Source organism: Cyprinus carpio, chromosome B8 (genome assembly GCF_018340385.1).
Source record: "Cyprinus carpio isolate SPL01 chromosome B8, ASM1834038v1, whole genome shotgun sequence".
Taxonomy (NCBI): Eukaryota; Metazoa; Chordata; class Actinopteri; order Cypriniformes; family Cyprinidae; genus Cyprinus; species Cyprinus carpio.
The window spans coordinates 20,567,216-20,587,961 of NC_056604.1; the positions used below are offsets into that span (position 1 = coordinate 20,567,216).

General features: G+C 38.8%; 1 protein-coding gene across 7 annotated transcripts; it reads right to left on the minus strand.

Annotated features, from left to right (window-relative positions):
• Positions 1-6,792: 6,792 nt before the first annotated feature.
• Positions 6,793-19,864, minus strand: LOC109054883 (RNA-binding protein 39-like). Of its 7 annotated transcripts, XM_042730080.1 has the most exons (18): positions 19,591-19,807; positions 19,225-19,284; positions 18,580-18,650; positions 17,139-17,288; positions 16,804-16,856; positions 16,508-16,699; positions 14,375-14,440; positions 14,197-14,250; positions 12,784-12,901; positions 12,517-12,669; positions 12,291-12,428; positions 12,132-12,197; positions 11,381-11,585; positions 11,173-11,253; positions 9,865-9,979; positions 9,641-9,746; positions 7,620-7,698; positions 6,793-7,517 (listed from the first exon to the last, which is right to left on the minus strand). In XM_042730080.1, the coding sequence occupies exons 7-18, from the start codon at positions 14,437-14,439 to the stop codon at positions 7,417-7,419; spliced, it is 1,281 nt and encodes a 426-aa protein (XP_042586014.1). In that variant the 5' UTR covers position 14,440; positions 16,508-16,699; positions 16,804-16,856; positions 17,139-17,288; positions 18,580-18,650; positions 19,225-19,284; positions 19,591-19,807; the 3' UTR covers positions 6,793-7,416. The 7 variants fall into 7 exon arrangements, with proteins under 7 accessions (XP_042586014.1, XP_042586011.1, XP_042586010.1 ...); XM_042730077.1 differs by lacking the exons at positions 17,139-17,288; positions 18,580-18,650 and adding an exon at positions 19,814-19,864 and having other exon boundaries at positions 19,591-19,679; XM_042730076.1 differs by lacking the exons at positions 17,139-17,288; positions 18,580-18,650 and having other exon boundaries at positions 19,591-19,679; positions 19,794-19,845.
• Positions 19,865-20,746: the final 882 nt, after the last annotated feature.

Sequence of the window (20,746 nt, forward strand, 5' to 3'; positions counted from 1 at the left end):
ACTTAACAGGGTCTACAGTACGGACACTCTGGAGCAGTTTTAGCAAGCCGACACTAACCGGGGCCTCTCGGTGGCACTACCCTTTTGTGGTGAGAATACATGAGGATACCGGCACTACACGAAGGCTATAGAATCTAGCGAACATGTTAGGGGTCGCCCAGCCCTCAGCTCTACAAATATCTGTCAACGAGGCACCACGAACCAGTGCCCAGGAGGATGCAACACTTCTAGTTGAGTGAGCTCGCAACCTGAATGGGCAGGGCACACCCTGTGCCTGATAAGCCAGGGTTATGGCATCCACAATCCAGTGGGCCATCCTCTGCTTAGAGATAGCATTCCCCTTCTGCCGGCCTCTGTAACAGATAAAGAGTTGGTCTGTGTTCCTGAAGCTTTGTGTCCGGTCTACGTAGCATCTTAATGCTCAGACAGGACAGAGCAAAGCCAGGGCTGAGTCTGCCTCCTCTAGGGGCAGTGCTTGCAGGTTCACCACTTTAAAGGGTGTAGTGGGAATCTTGGGCACGTAGCCGGGCCGGGCCGGGCCTCAGGATTACCTGGGAGTCAGCCAGCCAAAACTCTAGGCATGAATCGTTGACCGAAAATGCGTGCAGGTCCCCTACCCTCTTGATGGAGGCCAGTGCAAGCAGGAGCAGAGTTTTCAATGAAAGAAACTTTAGCTCAACTGAATGCAAAGGCTCGAATGGGCCCTGCTGTAGTGATTTCAGCACCACAGTCAGTTCCCAAGACGATATTGAGGGGGGCCCGGGAAGGATTTAATCTCCTGGACCCTCTAAGGAACCTGATGACGAGGTCATGCTTACCTAGAGACTTCCCATTCACAGGTCATGGTGCGCAGCAATAGCAGCAACCTGGACTTTGAAGGTGGAGGGAGACAGCCTTTTCTCCAGCCCTTGCTGCAGAAAGGAAAGCACGACCGCAATCGGGCATCTTTAGGGGTCTTCTCGGCGAGAAGAACACCACCCGACGAACAGGTTCCACTTCAAAGCGTAAGCGTGTCTTGTAGATGGTGGTCTTGCCAAAGTGATGGTGTTCACTACCTCCTGGGGTAGGTCAGGGACCAGACATGGAGTTTCCAAAGGACGCGGGTGCCAAATGGTGCCCCTTCTCTGAGTCAGTAGATCCTTCCTCAGAGGATTCCGCCAAGAAGGGGCTGTCGTGAGGAGCACTAGTTCGGGGAACCAGATCTGAATGGACAGCCCCACTGCCAGCTGTGTGCCAGTGCTTCCGTTCCGAGAGTTCCCTGGCAGTGAGAGGTCTCTGGAGAAGCAAACAGGTCTACCTGAGCAGCTCCGAAACGACTCCAAATCAGCTGGACAGTACAGGGGTGGAGTCGCCATTCTCCCGGGAGCATTGCTCGAGACAGCTTGTCGGCTGTACAGTTGAGCAGGCCCGGAATGTGAACAGCACGAAGTGACCTCAGAACCTTCCAGCTTCAAAGGAGGAGGTGGCGGGCGAGTTGCGACATGCGACGGGAACGCAGACCACCTTGTCGCTTGATGTACGCAACGGTCGCTGTGTTGTCCATTCGGACCAGATTCTCCACCCGGCCCTCCTCCGGAAGAAGGAGTGGTGCGTTCACCATCTCCCGAAGAACAGATCCCTCCATCTCTGGGTCACCTGTCTCAGAGCCGCTTGCTCTTACGTTTGCCGCCAGGTTCCACAACGCAGCTTTGCTGGAGGCTGCTGCGGCTGAGGCGCGGGAGTGGAGGTGGACGTGGGGGCCCGCCCTCGGTGAATGATCAGGCTGCGGCTGGTGGATGGGTGGAGGCAGCAGCTGCCCGCCGGGGCAGAATGTGTTGGATTGCCTCAGTCTGCTTCTGGGCGGCCGAGAACTACTGGGCAAAGTTCTCGACCATGTCGCCAAAGAGGCCGGTCTGGGACACAGGGGCATTGAGGAACCGAACCTTGTATGTGTCCCTCATGTCCACCAGACACAGCCAGAGATGGCGCTCTTGGACCACAAGCGTGGACATCGCACGACCCAGAGATCTCACGGTGAACTTCGTCGCTTGGAGCGCGAGGTCAATGGTGGTTCAGAGTTCTTTCAGAACTTCTGGATCGTGACCACCCTCGTACAGGTCCTTCAGTGCCTTAGCCTGGTGCACCTGCAGTAATGCCATGGCGTGTAAGGTGGAAGCAGCTTCCCCGCAAGCCGCATAGGCACTGCCGGTTAGACCAGACAAATGCCTACAGACACGGGAAGGAAGCACCAGGTCTCCAAGCAAAGAGGAGGCGGACTTAGGACACAATTGCATTGCTACTGCCCGCTCCATTGGCGGGATTCCCGAATACCCCTTCGCTGCACCACCATCGAGGGTGGTGAGGGAGGAGGAGCCCACTGGCTGGTTTCTGGCAGTAAAAAATGCTGTCCACGACTTGGTGAGCTCATCATGCACTTCCGGGAAGAAAGGCACTGGGGCGGGGCGCTGAGAACCAGTGTCCGCCACCCGAGAAACCAATCATCCAGCCTCGAGGTCTCAGGACGCAGTGGAGGATTCCACTCGAGCTCCACCCTCTCGGCAATGCTCTTTTAGTGCTGAGGCACACAGTGGGGTGGCAGCTTGCAACACGACAGGGGGTAGTGCAGCCTGAAGTGCGCAAACCACTCGACACTGGAACGACCACCGATGAAAGTGCTGTCTCACCAACACAGAAAGCTTCCCAGAGGGTGCTGAACTTGTAGTTCACAGCAGACACAGTTGAGGTGAGTAGAACGATACTGTCGCTCAGCTCCAAAGCAAAAAGCTGGTATGCACTGCACATGCTGCCTTCTTATACTCACACTGTGATCAGCGGCAGCTGGATGCAACAATTGCATGCCAATGTGCACTGGCTCATTTAGTTTACACTCAAAGTAGATTGATCTATCGAAGCGATATCCCAATTCGTCGGTCACCGATGTGACGTCGAGAGTGACCGACTGAAAGGGAATCAGGGTTGGTTGACACAGGGTTTTTTGTAAAAACAAATCTTCTCTCTAAAACTTTTAATTTTTATAAAACTAATATTCTGTATACTATCGTTTAAATGTTTGGAGTCAGTAAGACTGTTGTTTTTAGAAAGAAATTAATACTTTTCATCAAGAATGCATTAATTGATCAAAGGTGACAGTAAAGACATTTATAATGTTACATAATATTTCTATTTCATGTAAATGCTGTTCCTTTGAACTTTGTATTTATCAAAGAATCCTGAAAAATGTATCACAGTTTCCAATATTAAGCACCACGTTTTCATCACTGATCATCAGAAATGTTTCTTAAGCAGCAAATCAGAATGATTTCTGAAGGATCATGTGAAACTGACTAAAATTCAGTTTCACAATCAAAGGACTGAATTTAATTTTATATTCAAACATTAAACAGTAATTTTATATTGTAATAAAATTCACTTTGTTTTATATTCATTTGATATCACTAACATCATAAAGATCTCAATGTCTAAAGACAAGTGAGCAAACACGTCTATAAATATGTTTACGATGTAAACACGCACATCAAATGCACAAAAAATTAAAACTGTGGCAACCAATTGTGCCACGAGTTGCAGTTCTGCAATTAATTCTCATTCTCTCCCACGCTTTTTTCATTCCTGCCAAAGTTAGCCTTTATCACAGATGTCTGTGAACATCAAGTTCTGTTTTTGATATGCGCTGGTGTTTTTCACATGGATTTTTCCTGTAGAGCATTCCTGTTCTGCTAGTAGGGAAAACAGTGTTTGGCTCTCCATATTATGATACTCTGTTGTTGACCACTTCCTATATTCCTAGTATCAAACAGACGTTTGGTATGCCTAATATTTTGCATTTACACGGTTTTGTTTCTCAAGCTGCCCAGCACAATAGAACAAGCACAGAATGAATGACAACTCCACACCATATTCACATATATGTGTAAATAGATAATCAGCTGTTGTAACTGGTTCAAACAGTCGAAACATTCCGTATGCATGCATTTTTCGTACAAATAGCCACAAATGAAACTTAAGAGTAATGTAATTTCCAAAACTTCAAATGTCGCAAAAGGTTACCATGCAATGGAAAACAGTGTGTAAACAGGCTCACAGCTCCCTCTAGAGGTCTTCTGCTCAGTAAACAAGACAACGTGTCAACTCTACAGAACATGAACACAAAGCCAAAACTGTGTATGGGTTTTACTTCATTAGATTTTTATAAAAAAGGAAGTGGTCTCTCGCCAATAGATTTTTGAGATTCTCCTTTTTCTCCAGAAGTCTCGTGCAGTTACCCCTCTTTGAAAAATAAGGGGAATAGCTTCCCTTACCAAAAAGTAGTATACTTCAAGTTTATTTTATTAAGTATACTTAAGTAAAGTTCAAGTATATTTAGACTTTTTGTAAGTATAAGTCAAGTATACTTCAATGTCATTTTAAGTATATTTCTGAGAAGTACATAAAGCCCATTTCTGAGAAGTACATAAAAAGTAAACTTAAAGCATACTTTCCTATTTTTAGTTTAAAAGAAGTATACTAATAGCAAACTTGAATAAACTTCTTTTTCTTAAGGGTTACTCGATATTTTTTTTTTTTTTTTGTACTGATACCCTTGTGAAAAAGAAGTGCACTTAACTGTATTGACATTATGCACTTTTAGTGTAACTTAGCCTACACTTCAAATCTTATTTTTTAAACTGTTGGCCTATTTGCAGGTAATACTAGTTGCTGGTAGCCATTGATTTACATAATTTTCCCCATACTATGGAAGTCAGTGCAACTGTTTGGTTACCAACATTCTTCAAAATAGCATCTTTAATGTTAAACAAAATAAAGAAACTCATACTGGAACAACTTGAGGGTAGGTAACTGATGCCAATTTTCATTTTTGGGTGAACTATCCCTTAAATAGGACACAAAGGCATGTCATTTTCTTTGGAAGTTGTATGTCATGTATTTAAATATATTTGTAAAAAGTAATATAATAAGATAAATATATTAAAATGTAATATGGATGCAAACAAGCCACTGAAGCATATGATTTGTATTAAAAAAAAAATCTATTCTCAACATGAACCGCAAAATTTGTTTTTCAGACTCACTGAGATGACTCAGATTGGCTGGCAGATCGTACGGTGTCTCTGAGATCAGGCTGATTTAATGTCATGTTTGATTTATTACCACAGATGGGGCACAGGATTCTTCAAAGGCAGTAGCTGGATACACAGAGCCAAAAAAACCTATCTTGGCTACTAATGTTATGTCATGGTCGGTATGGCTCTTACAGAAGTCTCACAGAACTCGAGTCCACCAGTCCACTGAGAGCTGATGCAAAAGCTGAACGTTTGAACATTGTGTCCTCTTTTAGGTTTTTTTTTTTTTTTTTTTTTGTAATCTGCATTCAACCCACTCTGAGGTTTTTATACCCCTGAACCTTGTCCTTTGTTGTTTTAGATACTTGCATTTCTGCAGCCACTAGATCAGTCTTTCTCAATCCTGGTCCCGGAGGTTTAATAAAAAACAATTATTTTTTGTTAGTTTTTTTCCCCTGTACAATAAAATCAATGGTACCAAAAATGGTTATCAACATTCTTAAAAATATCTTCCTTTATGTCCGGAGAAGAAATTCATACTGGTTTGCAACAACATGAGGGTAATAAATAATAAGAATTTATTTATGGGTAAACTATCCTTAAAAGAAAAAAAAAAAAAAAAAAAAGTCTTTCTGAACACTTAATTCTGATTGGCTGGAAGGTGCGCTTTTAAACAAAAGTCTTGCATCACACCACACACAAACAGACAGCTGCTTGCTCACAGATACAGTCTGCCTTTTCAGCCGGGACACAACCCATTATATACACCATATTGTCTGGGAAAGATGGAATATTGCCTATGGCTGAGCTGGTTCATCCTGGCATTGGAAGAGAAGGTTTGGCTTTAGCTGCTCAGATTTGTCAGATTCAAGCTACTTTCTGAGGCAAATTCCCAAGGTTTCAGTGCAGCTCAAATAAATCACATTAACCGTCTATACAAGATTTTATGCAATATTTCATTAAGCCCCAATGCCCCATTATGGGATTTTGTTATTGATTCTAATGTTATACATCACAGTAAAGTTGACAGAGGGCTCAAGACACTACATTTCACATTATCTATTTCATCTAGCAGAGTTTACATGTCTGGTGAAGGTTAATAATAAAGCTGCACCCTTAAAATGACTTCTCTAAAGGAGTGCGAGTTCATCCAAGAGTGTGCAGAGCTGTCATCTGTACTTAACAAAGGGTGCTACACACTTAATTCCAATAATTACATTTGTATTTTGTTATTTTGATATAAACGTTTCTGATTGTAGCTATTAATATTAATGTTTTGATCTTAGTATTTTAAAATCTGAAAAAGTCATTTAAATCATAATTTTCCATATCATATGCATCCAGAAAACAGTAGTTTAAAGTGACTTTAAAGTTCACCCAAATATTAAAATCCTGCCATATACTCGCTCTCATGTCACTCCGAAATTGTACGACTTTCTTTCACTTGTCTACGTAAGAAGATATTTTGAACAATGTCTGTAACCAAACAGCTTTGGTGATTAAATACATAAAAATAATTTCTCAAAATAGCTTCAATGTTTTACATTAGTCATATAGGTTTGGAACAACATTAAGGTGAGTAAATTTATTTTTGTGAATTATCCCTTTAACACTTAATTATTCAATTACTAGATTGTTAAACATACTAACATCTCCCTCTAGAGGTGCTCTGCTCTTAATCAAACATGTCTATCAACCCTTAATAACAGCATTAATACAAAGACAGAACTCATTTTTACAGTGTTGTGAAAGTCTTTTAATCAGTAGAAGATTTTAGAAAAATCAATTCTTGATTATGAAAAGTTATAAATTCAAAGATGTATTAGAAAGCTAAACAGCTCAACTAGACTGCAGAAAAAAAATTTATCTTTTTTTCTAGTTGTCTTTTGTTGCTTAAAAATAAAGAAACAAAGGAAAATGAACCAGTATTTCACAACACAATGCCAATCACAGAAAGATGAAGACCAATGAAAACTTTGACTTGAAGACCAAACAAAGAAAGAAACCTTATGAGAAAAATCAAACAAACGGAAAGATGCTCAAATACCTTTCAAAAAATGTTTTCGGGATTTAAGAGCTCATCTAGAGAGGGCGACGGTGTTACAGGTTTTCACTTATCAATAGACCACTGTACAGAAAGCTGAGAGCTGGTCTGAAGCTTGCGAAACGCAGAGAAGGTGATTGTAATTGCAGAACAACACCCCTGCTAAAATACAATATGAAAATACAGTCCAACTGTGAAATCTAACTCCATTCATTAGACGGCCCTCCATGACAGGACTGTCTCTGTTCAGTTGGGAAGGGATTGTAGGGTAAGCTTATGGATCCAGATGATCAGCAGGGGTCACTCCGTGGATCACCGGTGCATGGGCCTCAGGGGCTCTGTGGCTGTGGCAGCATCTGGAAACAGGTTATGGTAGGTAGGGAGAGGCACGTAGGCAGCTGTGATCATTTTACCTGTTAAAGGGAAGGAGAGTGCGATTAATGTCATACACAACAACAAAAGGCACTCTATGGAGAGGAAAGAGTGGTAGATGGGAGAAAATGAGATGGGTTTACCTGCAAACCAGCGACCATGCAGGGCGCCTACAACAGCCATTGCTACTGGGATGGTTGGACACTTCACATAAACATTTCCCTGCCAAACAAGAGCAAAAATTAATTCCGGGGAAAAAAGACAGACAGCCTTTTTGAACCCAAGAATGTAGGTGCGAGTCTCAAAAAACATGTTCAAGCCACATTTTACCACAAAATCACACACACTAATTTGCATTTAGAATATGAATAATCTTCAATAGATTGTGATATTATTTTTAATCAATTATGTCAAATAAGCATATCCCCCTAAATTTTCATAACCATAATGGGTCAGAAATTATTCATAATTGCTTTATTCTCTATATGGTCATTTTCATTAAATGAAATTTAAATTTCTTTTTAAAAATGTAATTAAAATTAAACAGAATTAAAAAAAAAAGACCATTGAAAAATGGTTTTATTTTGTACAACAAATGCAATTGTTCAAACATTTGGGGATTTGTTTCATTTGAAATAAATAAAAACTTTTATTCAGAAAGTTGCATTAAAACAGATTTTTTTTAAACTGAGCAGAAAATCTGCATATTAGAATGATGTGAAGTATCAGTAGCAGTATTTTTCATTTAATGCCATGTCTATGAAGGATCATGTGACAAGACTGATGTTGCTTAAAATTCAGCTTTACGATCACAATAATAAACGGCATTCTTAAATACATTAAAATAGAAAAGTTATTTTGAACTCAACAATATTGCTGGTTTAATGTATTTTGATCAAATAAATGCACCCTTGGTGAGCATAAGAGAAATGTACAAAATCCCTTAAAGGATTAGTAATTTCCTGATAATTTACTCACCCCCATGTCATCCAAGGTGTTTACGTCTTTCTTTCTTCAATCAAAAAGAAAGGAAGGTTTTTGGTGAAATGGTCAACGGCCACCAAACGGTTGAAGGTCAAAATTACAGTTTCAATGCAGCTTCAAAGGGCTCTACACGATGCCACCCGAGGAATAAGAGTCTTCTCTAGTGAAACAATCTGTCATTTTCTAAAAAAAAATAAAATAAATGTATACGCTTTATAAACAGAAATGCTTGCTTTGCACTGCTCTGCAATGCGCGACCATGACTTCACGTAATTCGTAATTACGTTGACATGCTTGACATGAAGTACCGACTCAGTGTTTAAAAATGTGGAGAAGGCGGACTGTTCAAAAGTTGTTGCATGTTCAATGACATATTCAAATCTTTGTGTCAGTTTATCATTTAAAATGGTCTTTGTGTGCGTATCCTGGATGTTTAAATCTTTTGAAACCTAACCTCTGCCTACGTCAAGCATGACCTTTTCAATGTAATTATGTTTTAATTGAAGTCATGGTCATGCATTGCAGAGCAGTGCAAGGCGCGCATTTTTGTTTATAAAGCATATATATATATATATTTTTTTTTTATGATATATTTTTTCGCTAGATAAGACCCTTATTCCTCGTCTGGTATCGTGTAGAGCTCTTTGAAGCTGTTATTTTGACCTTCAACCGTTTGGTAGCCATTGAAGTCCATGATAAGGAGAATAATCCTGGAATGTTTTCATTAAAAACCATAATTTCTTTTTGACTGAAAAAAGAAAGACATAAACATCTTGGATGACATGGGGGTGAGTAAATTATCAGGAAATTTTAATTTGAAAGTGAACTAATCCTTTAAACGTTTAAATGGTATATGTAAAAATACTTTATAATTCAAACTCTATAATATGATGAAAATAATGACATGCAAAAAAATATTATTGCTCCTAAAAACAGGATTGGTTTTAAATAAGCTGTATTTTCCCATTTTGATGGGAAATATGACCATGTTCTCAATAGATTTGGTAATATTCAACTACTGTGGCTATAAAAAAAAAAAGTTTACACACACTGTTAATGTTGCTGCTTTTTAAATGTAAAACTTTACTGGTTTTCATATTGCATTGAAAGTGGTGACAAAAGTGACATTAACAGGGGTGTGTAGATTTCTTATAGCCACTGTATGAAGGTGATGACTTACTTGAGCAGAGTTCTTGTCGACGTATATGTGAACAATGCCTCCATGTTTTCTGCACTCTTCGATGACATCATCTTTTATCTCCAGGTCCCAGCCTGGATCGTTTTCCCTACAGAGCAACACAAGAAATTTTATAATCAATTTCATTCTTTTAAGAAGGACACATGCCATTGGACATCTTATACACTATATTGTCAATGATAGTTTTAATAATAAATGCAACTCACGCCTGTGGACTGAACATGTTGGAGAGCTGCAAGCAGTGCGTAGCAAGTGGCTGACTTGGAAGGTTCATAGCTTGGTTCATCCCAGGATTGGGAACAAGATGTTGTGTGGTTGAGGCTGTCAGTGGTGCAAAAACATACAGAACTGTCACTTTAAAGGCCTTTTCACATGGAAATTTGGAATGAATATTTGGAGCAATGAATCGAAACAATAGATCCCTATGGGGTTATTCACACCAGGTGCGATCTTTTGCGGCACGAAAAAGTAAGGTATTTTTTCCGTCCTGTGTGCTGTTTTTTCCCTGTCGCTCTGCGAAGAACAGGCTGTCCAATCAGATTTGAGCTTAGATAACGCTGTCCAATTAGATTTGAGCTTAGATCACGTGCCTGGAGCAGTTGCTGTTGCACAAAAGAGGGGGGTGGTGGATCTGTTTCGAAAAGCCAGTGTAAACAAACACCGAAAAAGTGTATTCGAGATACAAGATACATATCTGTGGAAAACGCATTGTTGGTTGGCGCCACCTAGTAGAAGGCAAGTAATTGTTTTGTGCTCGGTGTGAAGCGCCTCGCTTCTTTGCATCACACTAAGTGTGAAACGGAATTCTTTTCAAATGTTGTTTCAAACCCGTAAGACCTTCATTCATCTTCGGAAAAAATTAAGATTTTTTTTCGATGGAATCTGGAGCTGTCTGACCCAGCAATGAAACTGAAATATTCCTAAGTCCAGAAACGTAGCATGGAGATCTGTGAATTAATCCATGCGACATCAGTGGTCCATCCGCAATTATACAAAGCTACAAACAAACTTTTTGTGCACAAAAAAAAAAAAAAAAAAAAACGACTTTATTCAACAATTTGTCTCCTCCGCATCACCCTGGTGCTATTTCGGAGAATATCTCAGCTGCATCACGCCGGAACGGTTTCCTACGTTGTTGTGATTTGACCTGAACGGAAACAACGTATTAGCGTGACCCCGCTGAGATATTCTCCAAAATGTTTCTACGTTTCTGGACATGGGAACATTTCAGTTTCATTATTGTCTATGCAGGGTCAGACAGCTCCAGATTCCATCGAAAAAAATCTTAATTTGTGTTTCGAAGATGAACGAAGGTCTTACAGGTTTGAAACGACATGAGAGTGAGTAATTAATGACAGAATTTCCATATTTGGGTGAACTAACCCTTTAAACCTTCTGAAGAATCAATAAATGGTGGGAACAACAAGCTCTGCTCGGATTTGCCAGGTGCACTTTAAATTCCATAATCTTAATGGATTATAATATAGAAATATGAAAATGTCTCAAAGACGCACCATTTGCCAGATTTCCAAATGCCACAGAGCCGCTCATCTGTAAGGCCTGCTTAGCAGCAGCAGGAATCTGCAGTCCTGTACCTAAAAACATCCCGGAGACACGTATAAATGAGTTTACAACAATGCAATATCTTAACAAATACACAAGTAGTTTGAAGCAGTCATTGGCACATCTGAGAGACAGCAATGCGCAGCGTTTAATCTGTACCTTCTGCGAGTCTTGCCATCAGCTGAAGTCGACCTGTTGTGCCCAAGTCAATGCCAGTTCTCTCCAGTTCATCACTGTCCAGGAAGGAGCTTGCAGACGAGGCATCCGAACGCTCGGTAACATGACCCACCTTCATTGCCCTCCCTGCAAGCTCGAAACCATTTAGTTGATCCAGGGCTTTTTTAGCACATTCTGCATCTGCAAACTGCACAAACATAGACAGTTAATCAGCACTGGATTTATGACACAATGGCAAAATAGAATTGTCCTTGTCTTTCTGAAATGAAGTTTTTGCATTATGTAGATATAGTTATTTTGTAGATATACTGTTTCCTTTGCCAGTCACAACAGTATGAAAAAAGCTTCAAAAATGGATCATTTAGTTATCATAGATATGAACTCAACTGTAATAAAACCAAAATTAGTATAACTATTATTTTTCTTAAATACTAGACTTAATTTCACAGTAAAATATTACAATAGTAATAACTCCTATTGTGTTTAAGAAAAATAATAATAATAAAGATCATAATAGATACTACTATCATACTGATAATCAAACTTTTTGGCCATACAATCACAAAAATTGCAATTCAGTCATGCAGCTCTACTCACATCCATGATGACAGTAACAATAAGGAAGGACCAAGATGTTTGACTATTCATCCACTGATTATCTATTCAATCAGATGTCAAAATGTCAAATATGGACCCTTTAAACCTTTGTAAATTTGCATTTTGATGAACTCACTGATATGAATCCGTATCCTTTTGACCTGCCAGTCTCACTGTCCATCATTAGCTGGATGCCCTCAATCTGAGGGGGAAAACAAGCTCACGTTAAATAGCAGATTCACTAGTTTTAGCGGCTTATTTATGCATCTAAAACCATTTTAAATGCCAACTGCACCTTTCCAAATGGCTCAAAAATGCCCCTGAGCATGTCTTCAGTTATATTGAAGTGCAGGGAGCCCACATAGAGCCGCATGGGTCCTGCACCGCCTCTCTGGAGCATGCTGGCCATGGCTGCCGCCCTGTTCTTCTCAGCCTGAAATATGCAAATAAATCAACAAAATGATTCACATGCACTGGATTAGGAAGCGGACAGGACATTTGCAGTCCGTTAATGTTCTGACCTGTGAAGCCTGGACTATAATAGGCACTCCCAGAACCCTCTGCCCCGTCAGGCCGATCGCCAGCGGTACCGATGTCGAATCCACAAACTCAATGTATGCAATGCCCTTCGACCTCCGAGAGTTTCTATCCGAGATCATCCTTACGTCACGGACCACACAATGGATACAAAAGCTCTCTTGTGCTTTATTTGTCATTTAACATCAGTAAATGCGGAGAAAGAAAAAAATTAATCACAGCTAAGTTTGTTTTAATTAAGGGCATCATACTTTTCCCACTGCAGAGAAGAAATCTTCCAGATCTCTGGGTCTAATTCTGGCAGCGAGCTGCATGCAGAACACTGTGCGGGCGTCTCTCTCCTCTGGGCTCAGATTATCTATCGGTTGCCTGTTTGAAGAAACACACAGGTCATCAACCACTGAAACAAAACATTCCCTCTGGAAATAAAGCTTTATGTCTATGTTTATGTCTTAAAGCTTAAGTTCATTTTTCTTGACCTACTGGCCAAATGTGAAACATAAGTTACATTTATGCTTAAAACCTCTTTATTTTACCTTGATTAAGGTAAATAATGATTAAGAAGATCCGTAGGCTAATATGTGCTCAAGACTATTTTATTAATTTTCACTCAGCTATAACTTGATATTCGATAGGTTCTTTTATTTTATAATAAGTTCATAAAATAAAACCAGAATCCAAACATTACATTTCACCTGTATATGAGCTTTTTATGTTTTGAAATTGAGTGCAAACAATGCACTCCAAGAATATACATAGCCTAAATATACTAAATCAGATTTTATACTAAATTTGACACCAAATTGAGGCTCTTTAGGAGTGAATCAAGTTAATTGATATTATATTAGATTAGACTAGATTATCCATGACTTCAAACAGAATAAATACTTTTTAATAACATTTATATCAGGCAAAAAGGACCTTATCATTCTCTATAAAATGACATTTTGTGTATTCTTTTGACTACATTGAACAACATTAATGAACTGAAACAATTGCACAGTTATGTAGACCTTCTAGCCAGTTCACTGAGAGCTGTAGGCTTGATATATGATATGAAGTATTACTTTAAGGCAGAAGAGTTAACAGTGCCTTTAACACCTTTTAAAAATAACTGCACCCATTTCCTTTTCTCAGCTTAAGTGCATTAAGATGGCAGATATCTCCTCGCCTATTCTTAGTGTCATATAAAATAACGTCACATGTGGTTATGGAATAATTTGCAGTAAAACTTTACTCTTAAATACAAAGGTTCCAAAAGGGGGTTTTCATAGTGATACAACAGAAATATCATTCTAGGTTACCCACTGTGCACTGGAAAGGTTCTACTGATCCTGGGGAAGTCGTGGCTTAGCGGTTAGAGAGTTTGACTCCTAACCCTAAGGTTGAGGGTTCGAGTCTCGGGCCGGCAACACCACGACTGAGGTGAGCAAGGCACCGAACCCCCAACTACTCCCTGGGTGCCGCAGCATAAACGGCTGCCCACTGCTCCGGGTGTGTGTTTACGGTGTGTGTGTGTTCACTGCTGTGTGTGTGCACTTTGGATGGGTTAAATGCAGAAAAATGAATTCTGAGTATGGTACTTGGCTGTATGTCACGTCATTTTCACTGTCACTTGATGTTACCAATTAAGGCCTTTTTTAGGTGTTCACTGAGCGCCTCACCTGACAGGGCTTTTGTCCTTCTTAAATGGGCTTCTGCTCCGAGAGCGCCTGCGACTAGAGTCAGAATACTCCATCAGTCTGTGTTTCTTACCCATACGTGTATGATCACTCATGACAGATGTACACATCAGCACACATTCAGCACACAACAGGCAGCAAGAGTCACAGATGAGATCACCTGTGTTTGGGGAAATGCGGTGGGCCGGTCTTCCCTCCAGGACCACCATTTAATTTCGGCCCCATACTATGACACATATAAAACAAGGGTTTGTCTCAGTGTTAAAGCAGTCAACTTTCAGCCAGCATGGCCATGCCAGGGCTACTGCATACTGGTGCACGAGGGCAAGTATCCAATGAAAACCCATTGCAAGCCATGGCAAAACCATAGGTTCTGAGCTAAAAAAAAAAAAAAACTGCCTTCATAAGATTTTTATTTTATTATTACTGATAGTGTGAAAAAGAGACCGAACATGAGTTATGCAATGATATTGGTAGAAATCGCATGTGCGATTTCAGTTGCTTTAAAAATCATATTAAACAGCCAAATTTAAGTGGAAAAACTGCACTACCCAAATCCTAACCCCATAGTATATTATATGTGAAGATAAAGTAAATGTAATATTCCATGAAGATATTTTGTAACTTTCCTACAGTAAATAAATGACTAGTAATATGCATTGCTAAGAACTTCATTTGGACAACTTTAAAGGCAATTTTCTCAATATTTAGATTTTTTTTGCACCCTCAGATTTTCAAATAGTTGTATCTCTGCCAAATATTGTCCTCTGCTAACAAACCATACATCAATGGAAAGCTTATTTATTCAGCTTACTGACGATGTATATATCTCAATTTTTATAACTTGACCCTTATGACTGGTTTTGTGGTCCAGGGTCACATATTATATTGAAATTTATTTTATGGGAAAAAAATGCAACCGTGGTCACTGAAAAAGTAAGAGCCTCTGTAAGAGCTTTACAGTATATTATGATGAATATCTGAAGAAACCCAATGGAAAAATATATATTTTTGAATTCATGATCACTGAAGAAGTGGGCGATCACTGCTTGCTCCATAAGGGCATGCTGAGTCTTGTGACTGCAACTGGCCAATGAACTTGCGGTTAAGGTGGCCCCCGTGAACCAGAACACAGTAGGCCTGGATGGACGTCGCCTCCAGGTTTTCTATTCTGAGAATTCCTCAAAACAAGCACCAGGCATCTTCAAAAACATTGCAATGCGCCACAGCGTAAAGGAATGTAAGATTCAAGCATTCTTAGCAAAGCAGATGCACATTTAGCAAGACACTGACCGATCTCTAGTTACAACAAACTAAACTATGCTTCCCATATACACAACATGTGGCAATATATTCAAATTGGTCCATGGTCTGTGAAAAAAAGGAAAATTCTGTCATCATTTACTCACCCTCATGTTGTTCCGAACCTGTATGACTTCCACTCATCTTTAAAACATACAGTAGAGCTCATGAGATCTGGTAAACGGAAGTTTAACTGTGCTTACTTGCTCGGTAAAAACCAATGAGGTTTGCACAGTTGAGCTTACGTTTATCATATTTTATAAGCTATATACATGTGCATTTATTAATGTTAATATGGGAATAAAAGCATGCAATGTGTGCATGTTTCTTTGGAAGACTTGGATTAAATGGCAAAATTCATATTGATTACTTTTACGATGTCTTTATGAACTTTTTGAAGCAAAAAAGATGATCTCTTAATTTGTGTTCTGAAGTCTAATGGGTTTTGGAACAACATGAGGGTCGAATTTTCATTTCTGGGTGAACCATTTGTGACCCTGGACCACAAAACCAGTCTTAAGTCACTGGGGTATAATTGTAGCAATAGCCAAAAAAAAAAAACATTGTATGGGTCAATTAATGTTTGATTTCTTTTATGCCAAAAATCATTAGGATATTAAGTAAAGATCATGTTCCATGAAGATATTTTGTAAATTTCCTACCGTAAATATATCAAAACTTAATGTTTGATTAGTAATATGCATTGCTAAGAACTTCGTTTGGACAAATTTAAAGGTGATTTTCACAGTATTTAAATTTTTTTGCACCCTCAGATTCCAGATTTTCAAACAGTTGTATCTCTGCCAAATATTGTTATATCCTAACAAAAAATTGACACTTAAGACTGGTTTTGTGGTCCAGGGTCACATTTCTTTAACTATTTGACTGTGTTGTAGATGACCGACTGACAATTTACAACCCTGAATTCGGAAAAGCTGACCAAGAGAAATAACATATAGACTCTAAACTGAACAATCAGGGGTTAACTTACAAGGGGCTTTTGCGTCCACGATAACGTCCACCCCGATCCTTGCTGCGGGATCGCGACCGCTTGTGTTCTTTGCTCCGTGAACGTTTCCGCTCGCGGCTACGGCTCCTGCGTTGTTCGCGGCTCTTCTTGAGGCCCCCGCTTCTACTCCTCCGGTGACCTGGGCTCGGACTACGACTGCCGCTACGTCTTTTCCTACGTGGAAAAGAAAAAAAAAACACAAATTCATTCAATACCAACATTTGTACTTAATTTACCTGAAAAGCAGGATGACAAAAATACAGAAGGTTTGTGCTTACTTTTTGCTGCGTTCCTCATTATGACCATCTGCGCCAGAGGACTTGCTTTCACCCTGAACAAGATTGATAAAAGAACAACATGAGGATGGAGAGGAAACATTGGAAATTAAGAGGGGAGGGGGATAAGAGAAAAGACAGAAATGCTACTATTGTTGGCTCCTTTATGATAAATTGCTTGTGTTTTTCCTCGTTTTGTCACTTTGGATAAAAGCATGTGCAAATTGAATGTAATCTAATGGTCTGTTGTAAATAATCCAAGGTGAGGGGGGCCTTGTCTTGTGTAAGTTCAAGGTCTTGACATGCTAGGCCATGTGTTTTTAGGGTAGTATAGGTACCCTGCTATTTTTAGCCTAAGTCTTGTTGTTGTCATGCTATAGAGCTGCTAAAGGGCATTCCAGAGTGAAGGTTGTCAGTCCGTGTGATCTTCCCCAGTTTGCGTTGTTGGACTGTGAGAGCTCGATGCCATCTCTGTCTCACAGCTTGTCCTGAAGCAGACAGGGATTTACACGGCTTAGTCATATCGCCTCCCAAAAGACACCGCATCAAAGTCAGCCAAAAAAAGACAACTTAAAGATTTTCAGGGCTTTTTTTTCCCCCGCATTTGTCTCATTTTCACAACTATGACAGGCATTTTTCATTAATTTAGAAAAAACAAATACAAATTCTATCTACCTTTACTGATAAAAATTATTATAGAATAATGCATTTTTACTAAATAGCAAACAGTTTTACGATAAAGAGATATTACTAAGTACATGCACAAACCAAATGCCAATGTCAACGGTTTTAGAGACCATCAAAACATTGGGTAGAGAGACAGTATTCATATTTAGAAGCTTAAAATTCATTTATAGGACAATTCTGCTCTTTTCAGCTTTGAACACCGAAGATGACCTTCAGTAAAGGTCAAGTACAGTCCAGGGCTTCAGGGTTTCAATTGTTGACTCCGGGTCCAATGAGAAGGCTATACCATATAAAATGCCATTTGAAATAAATATTACTTCCATAATGTGAAGAATTTCTCAGTTCATCATTTATTATTATTATTTTTTTTTTAAATGTTAGGCAGGGGTTGATTTTATCCATTTACAACGTATGTCTATGGTGTATAGTATGTACAACACCATTCAAAATTTGAGGTCAGCAAGATGTTTATTTTAAAGAAATTAATACTTTAATTCAGCAAGGATGTATTTCATTGATCAAAAGTGACTTATATTTCAAATAATACTGTTCTTATAAACGTTCTATTTATTAAAGAATGCTGAAAACACTGATAATAATCAGAAATGCTTCTCCAACAGCAAATCAGAATATTAGAATGATTTCCGAAGGATCATGTGACAATGAAGGCTGGAGTAATGATACTGAAATTTTTTAATTATATTAAAATAGAAAACAGATATTTAAATTATAAAGATATTTCACAAACCACAATATTACTGATCATCATCTGATCATACTGATAACATTTCTAATCAAATTCAGTCTTGGTGAGCACCAGACTTCTTTTCAAAACATTAAAAATAATCTTACCAACCCCAGAATTTTGAACAGCAGCGTATATTTTTCTTCCACTGCATCAGATTCACCTTTAACAGATTTTTGGTGACATGGCTGAAACCTGAATACTGTCTCTGCTCCATGTCACATTATGTTCCATCTATTGGCATTCATTCACCGTTATGAAACCAAATTGATTTAAAGGTGTATGGTGGCGGTCTATTTGTATTTTGGATCAAAGTACATTAATACATTGCGCAATTACTACCTTACTTTTTTTCACAGTTCACACTGGAATCAAAGATGTATTCAGGGGAGTAGAGGTGAGATATCATTAGGCAAGTCTATAAAAAGAGATAGATGGGCATTTATTTGTAATTCAGGATATCACACTCTCTCTCATACACATTACACAATCTTACACTTTAGTCAGGCACAAACAATAAAAGCAGGGTTTCTGAGTAGCCATATGACAACACGAGTTCAATTCACACACAAATAAAAAATGTATTATTGTTTATCCACTAATGTCGTTCCAAAACTTAATTCTACTGAACAATAAAAGGAGAAACTCTGAATTTTTTTTACCAATTAAAATGTATAGGCAGAAAAAAAAAAAAAAACTAATTAGATTTTTAGTTCTTGAACCAGACTACTGTACTTATATAGACTACTTTTATGGTGCTTTTGGAATATTTATTATTATTATTATTTTTGTTACACTTAAAAGCTTCAATCAGCATTTTTTAAAATTTCTCCCTTTGTGCTCATCATTAGAACGATATCCATACGGGTTGGAAAATCATACAGGTGAATAAACTATGACTTATTTTTGTTGAACTAATCTTTAAATGCCTTAAAAAAAAAAAAAAAAAAAAAAAAAAAAAAACACTCGTCAACTTCCGGTCGTCCACCCACCTTCTTATAAGGCGCTTCCAGCATGGCCTCGACGTCGAAGTCATCCGCCATTCTGACCTGCTTAGTATGAAAACAGCAACATACATTTTACAAACACAGCCAACATGACGAGTTATAGTTTGCGGTTCCGTTTAAGCACTCGTTTCATCGACAGAGCAAACAAACAAATAGCATCTTACAGTAGAGCTGTGCTGCAGTAACCTAACGTAAACGCTCTCCAGACAACAACAACATTACATAAGCAGCTAATGTAGACGCCACGCTCGTATCCATACATGACAGAATACTGTTATTTATGTTATATTCCCCTTTAATTCTGAGCCCAACTCCTAATTAGACCAAAAGCTGCTTGTTGGCAATAATTACCTGGTTTTATTTAGCACTCGGTTACCGTCGCGACCTCTTCGACGCGCGCGTGAAGTTTGACAGTAAACACAGCAAACGGTCCGATCCGCCTGTAGACGAGCACAACACACAACGAATAATCAATCGAGACAAAACAAATACCGATGTATGTGTCTGTGGATATTTAATAAGCTCAGTTCAGTTTGTCATTAGGTTTCCCTCACAAGACAACTTCCTGTTTTACCCAAAATGGACGCTGTGAGGGGCAGGGTTTCCTGGTTTCCTCTGGTGTCGTAATGTTAGTTAGATAAAAGTCGAGGAAGGAGAATTTTGAGTTCTTCACGCGTCTTTACAGCTGCCTAAAACATTCGTCCAAAGCAAAATATAGGGATATTTTTTGTAATAAAATAATTTTTATTAAAATGTATTGGCCAAATTGACACCCAGATTTTTAAATAATGTCTATTACATGGTTTAAAGATGAAAAATATTTTTTATTTTTATTTGATAATTATTGCTTCAATTTCTCAGACCTCACAGCCAATATAAAGTCGTGTAACGTTACCTGTTTAAGAGTTAGCATCTCTTTCACTTTTAATTCAATACGTCACTTGTTGTGTAGGCTACTTGTAATTATTTTTGATATTTCTGACTGAAAATCGTTTGAAAGTTGGTTATGTGCAGTGAAATGTAATCGATATAGTTTATGTAGATACATTAAATTACAGATATCCAAAACGGTCCCTGTAACGCTACAATTCAATTTTCAGACAACACGGAGCAAATGCAAAAATAAAAAAAAAATGAAACCAAACATTATTATTTTTTTTATTTTTTTTTTCAGCTACTTCATAAATTAACAATTGCCATTTTCTTTCCTTTTTTTCAATTTTACTTTTGCTAAATTGTGACTTCAGAAATGTCCATTTGAATAAATAAAATCTAAACAATTTTCTATTTTTCCATTTTTTTTTTATCTTACAGTTTGGGCTGTGGGCTGTACCATTAGCGCGGGGGTGTGCCTCAGACTGTTTCACAAACGCTTAACGTGGCTTAATGTATCCTACTAAAACAGTGACTCTGGAGGACACACCTCATTAATAATAAACATATAGACTACTATTTACAGACAAGCAGAATAGCCCATAATATGAAAGCAAACTGCGCTGAACTGCAT

What these genes read in the sequence shown, in the direction of transcription:
- LOC109054883 (XM_042730077.1), bottom strand. Translation starts at nt 19,275, where the DNA reads ATGGCGGATGACTTCGACGTCGAGGCCATGCTGGAAGCGCCTTATAAG. An exon ending in TCGACAAGAACTCTGCTCAA is followed by an intron (nt 7,699 to 9,640) that starts GTAAGTCATCAC and finishes CTTGTTTGGCAG; the next exon opens with GGAAATGTTTATGTGAAGTG. An exon ending in GCATGGTCGCTGGTTTGCAG is followed by an intron (nt 7,518 to 7,619) that starts GTAAACCCATCT and finishes TCCCTTTAACAG; the next exon opens with GTAAAATGATCACAGCTGCC.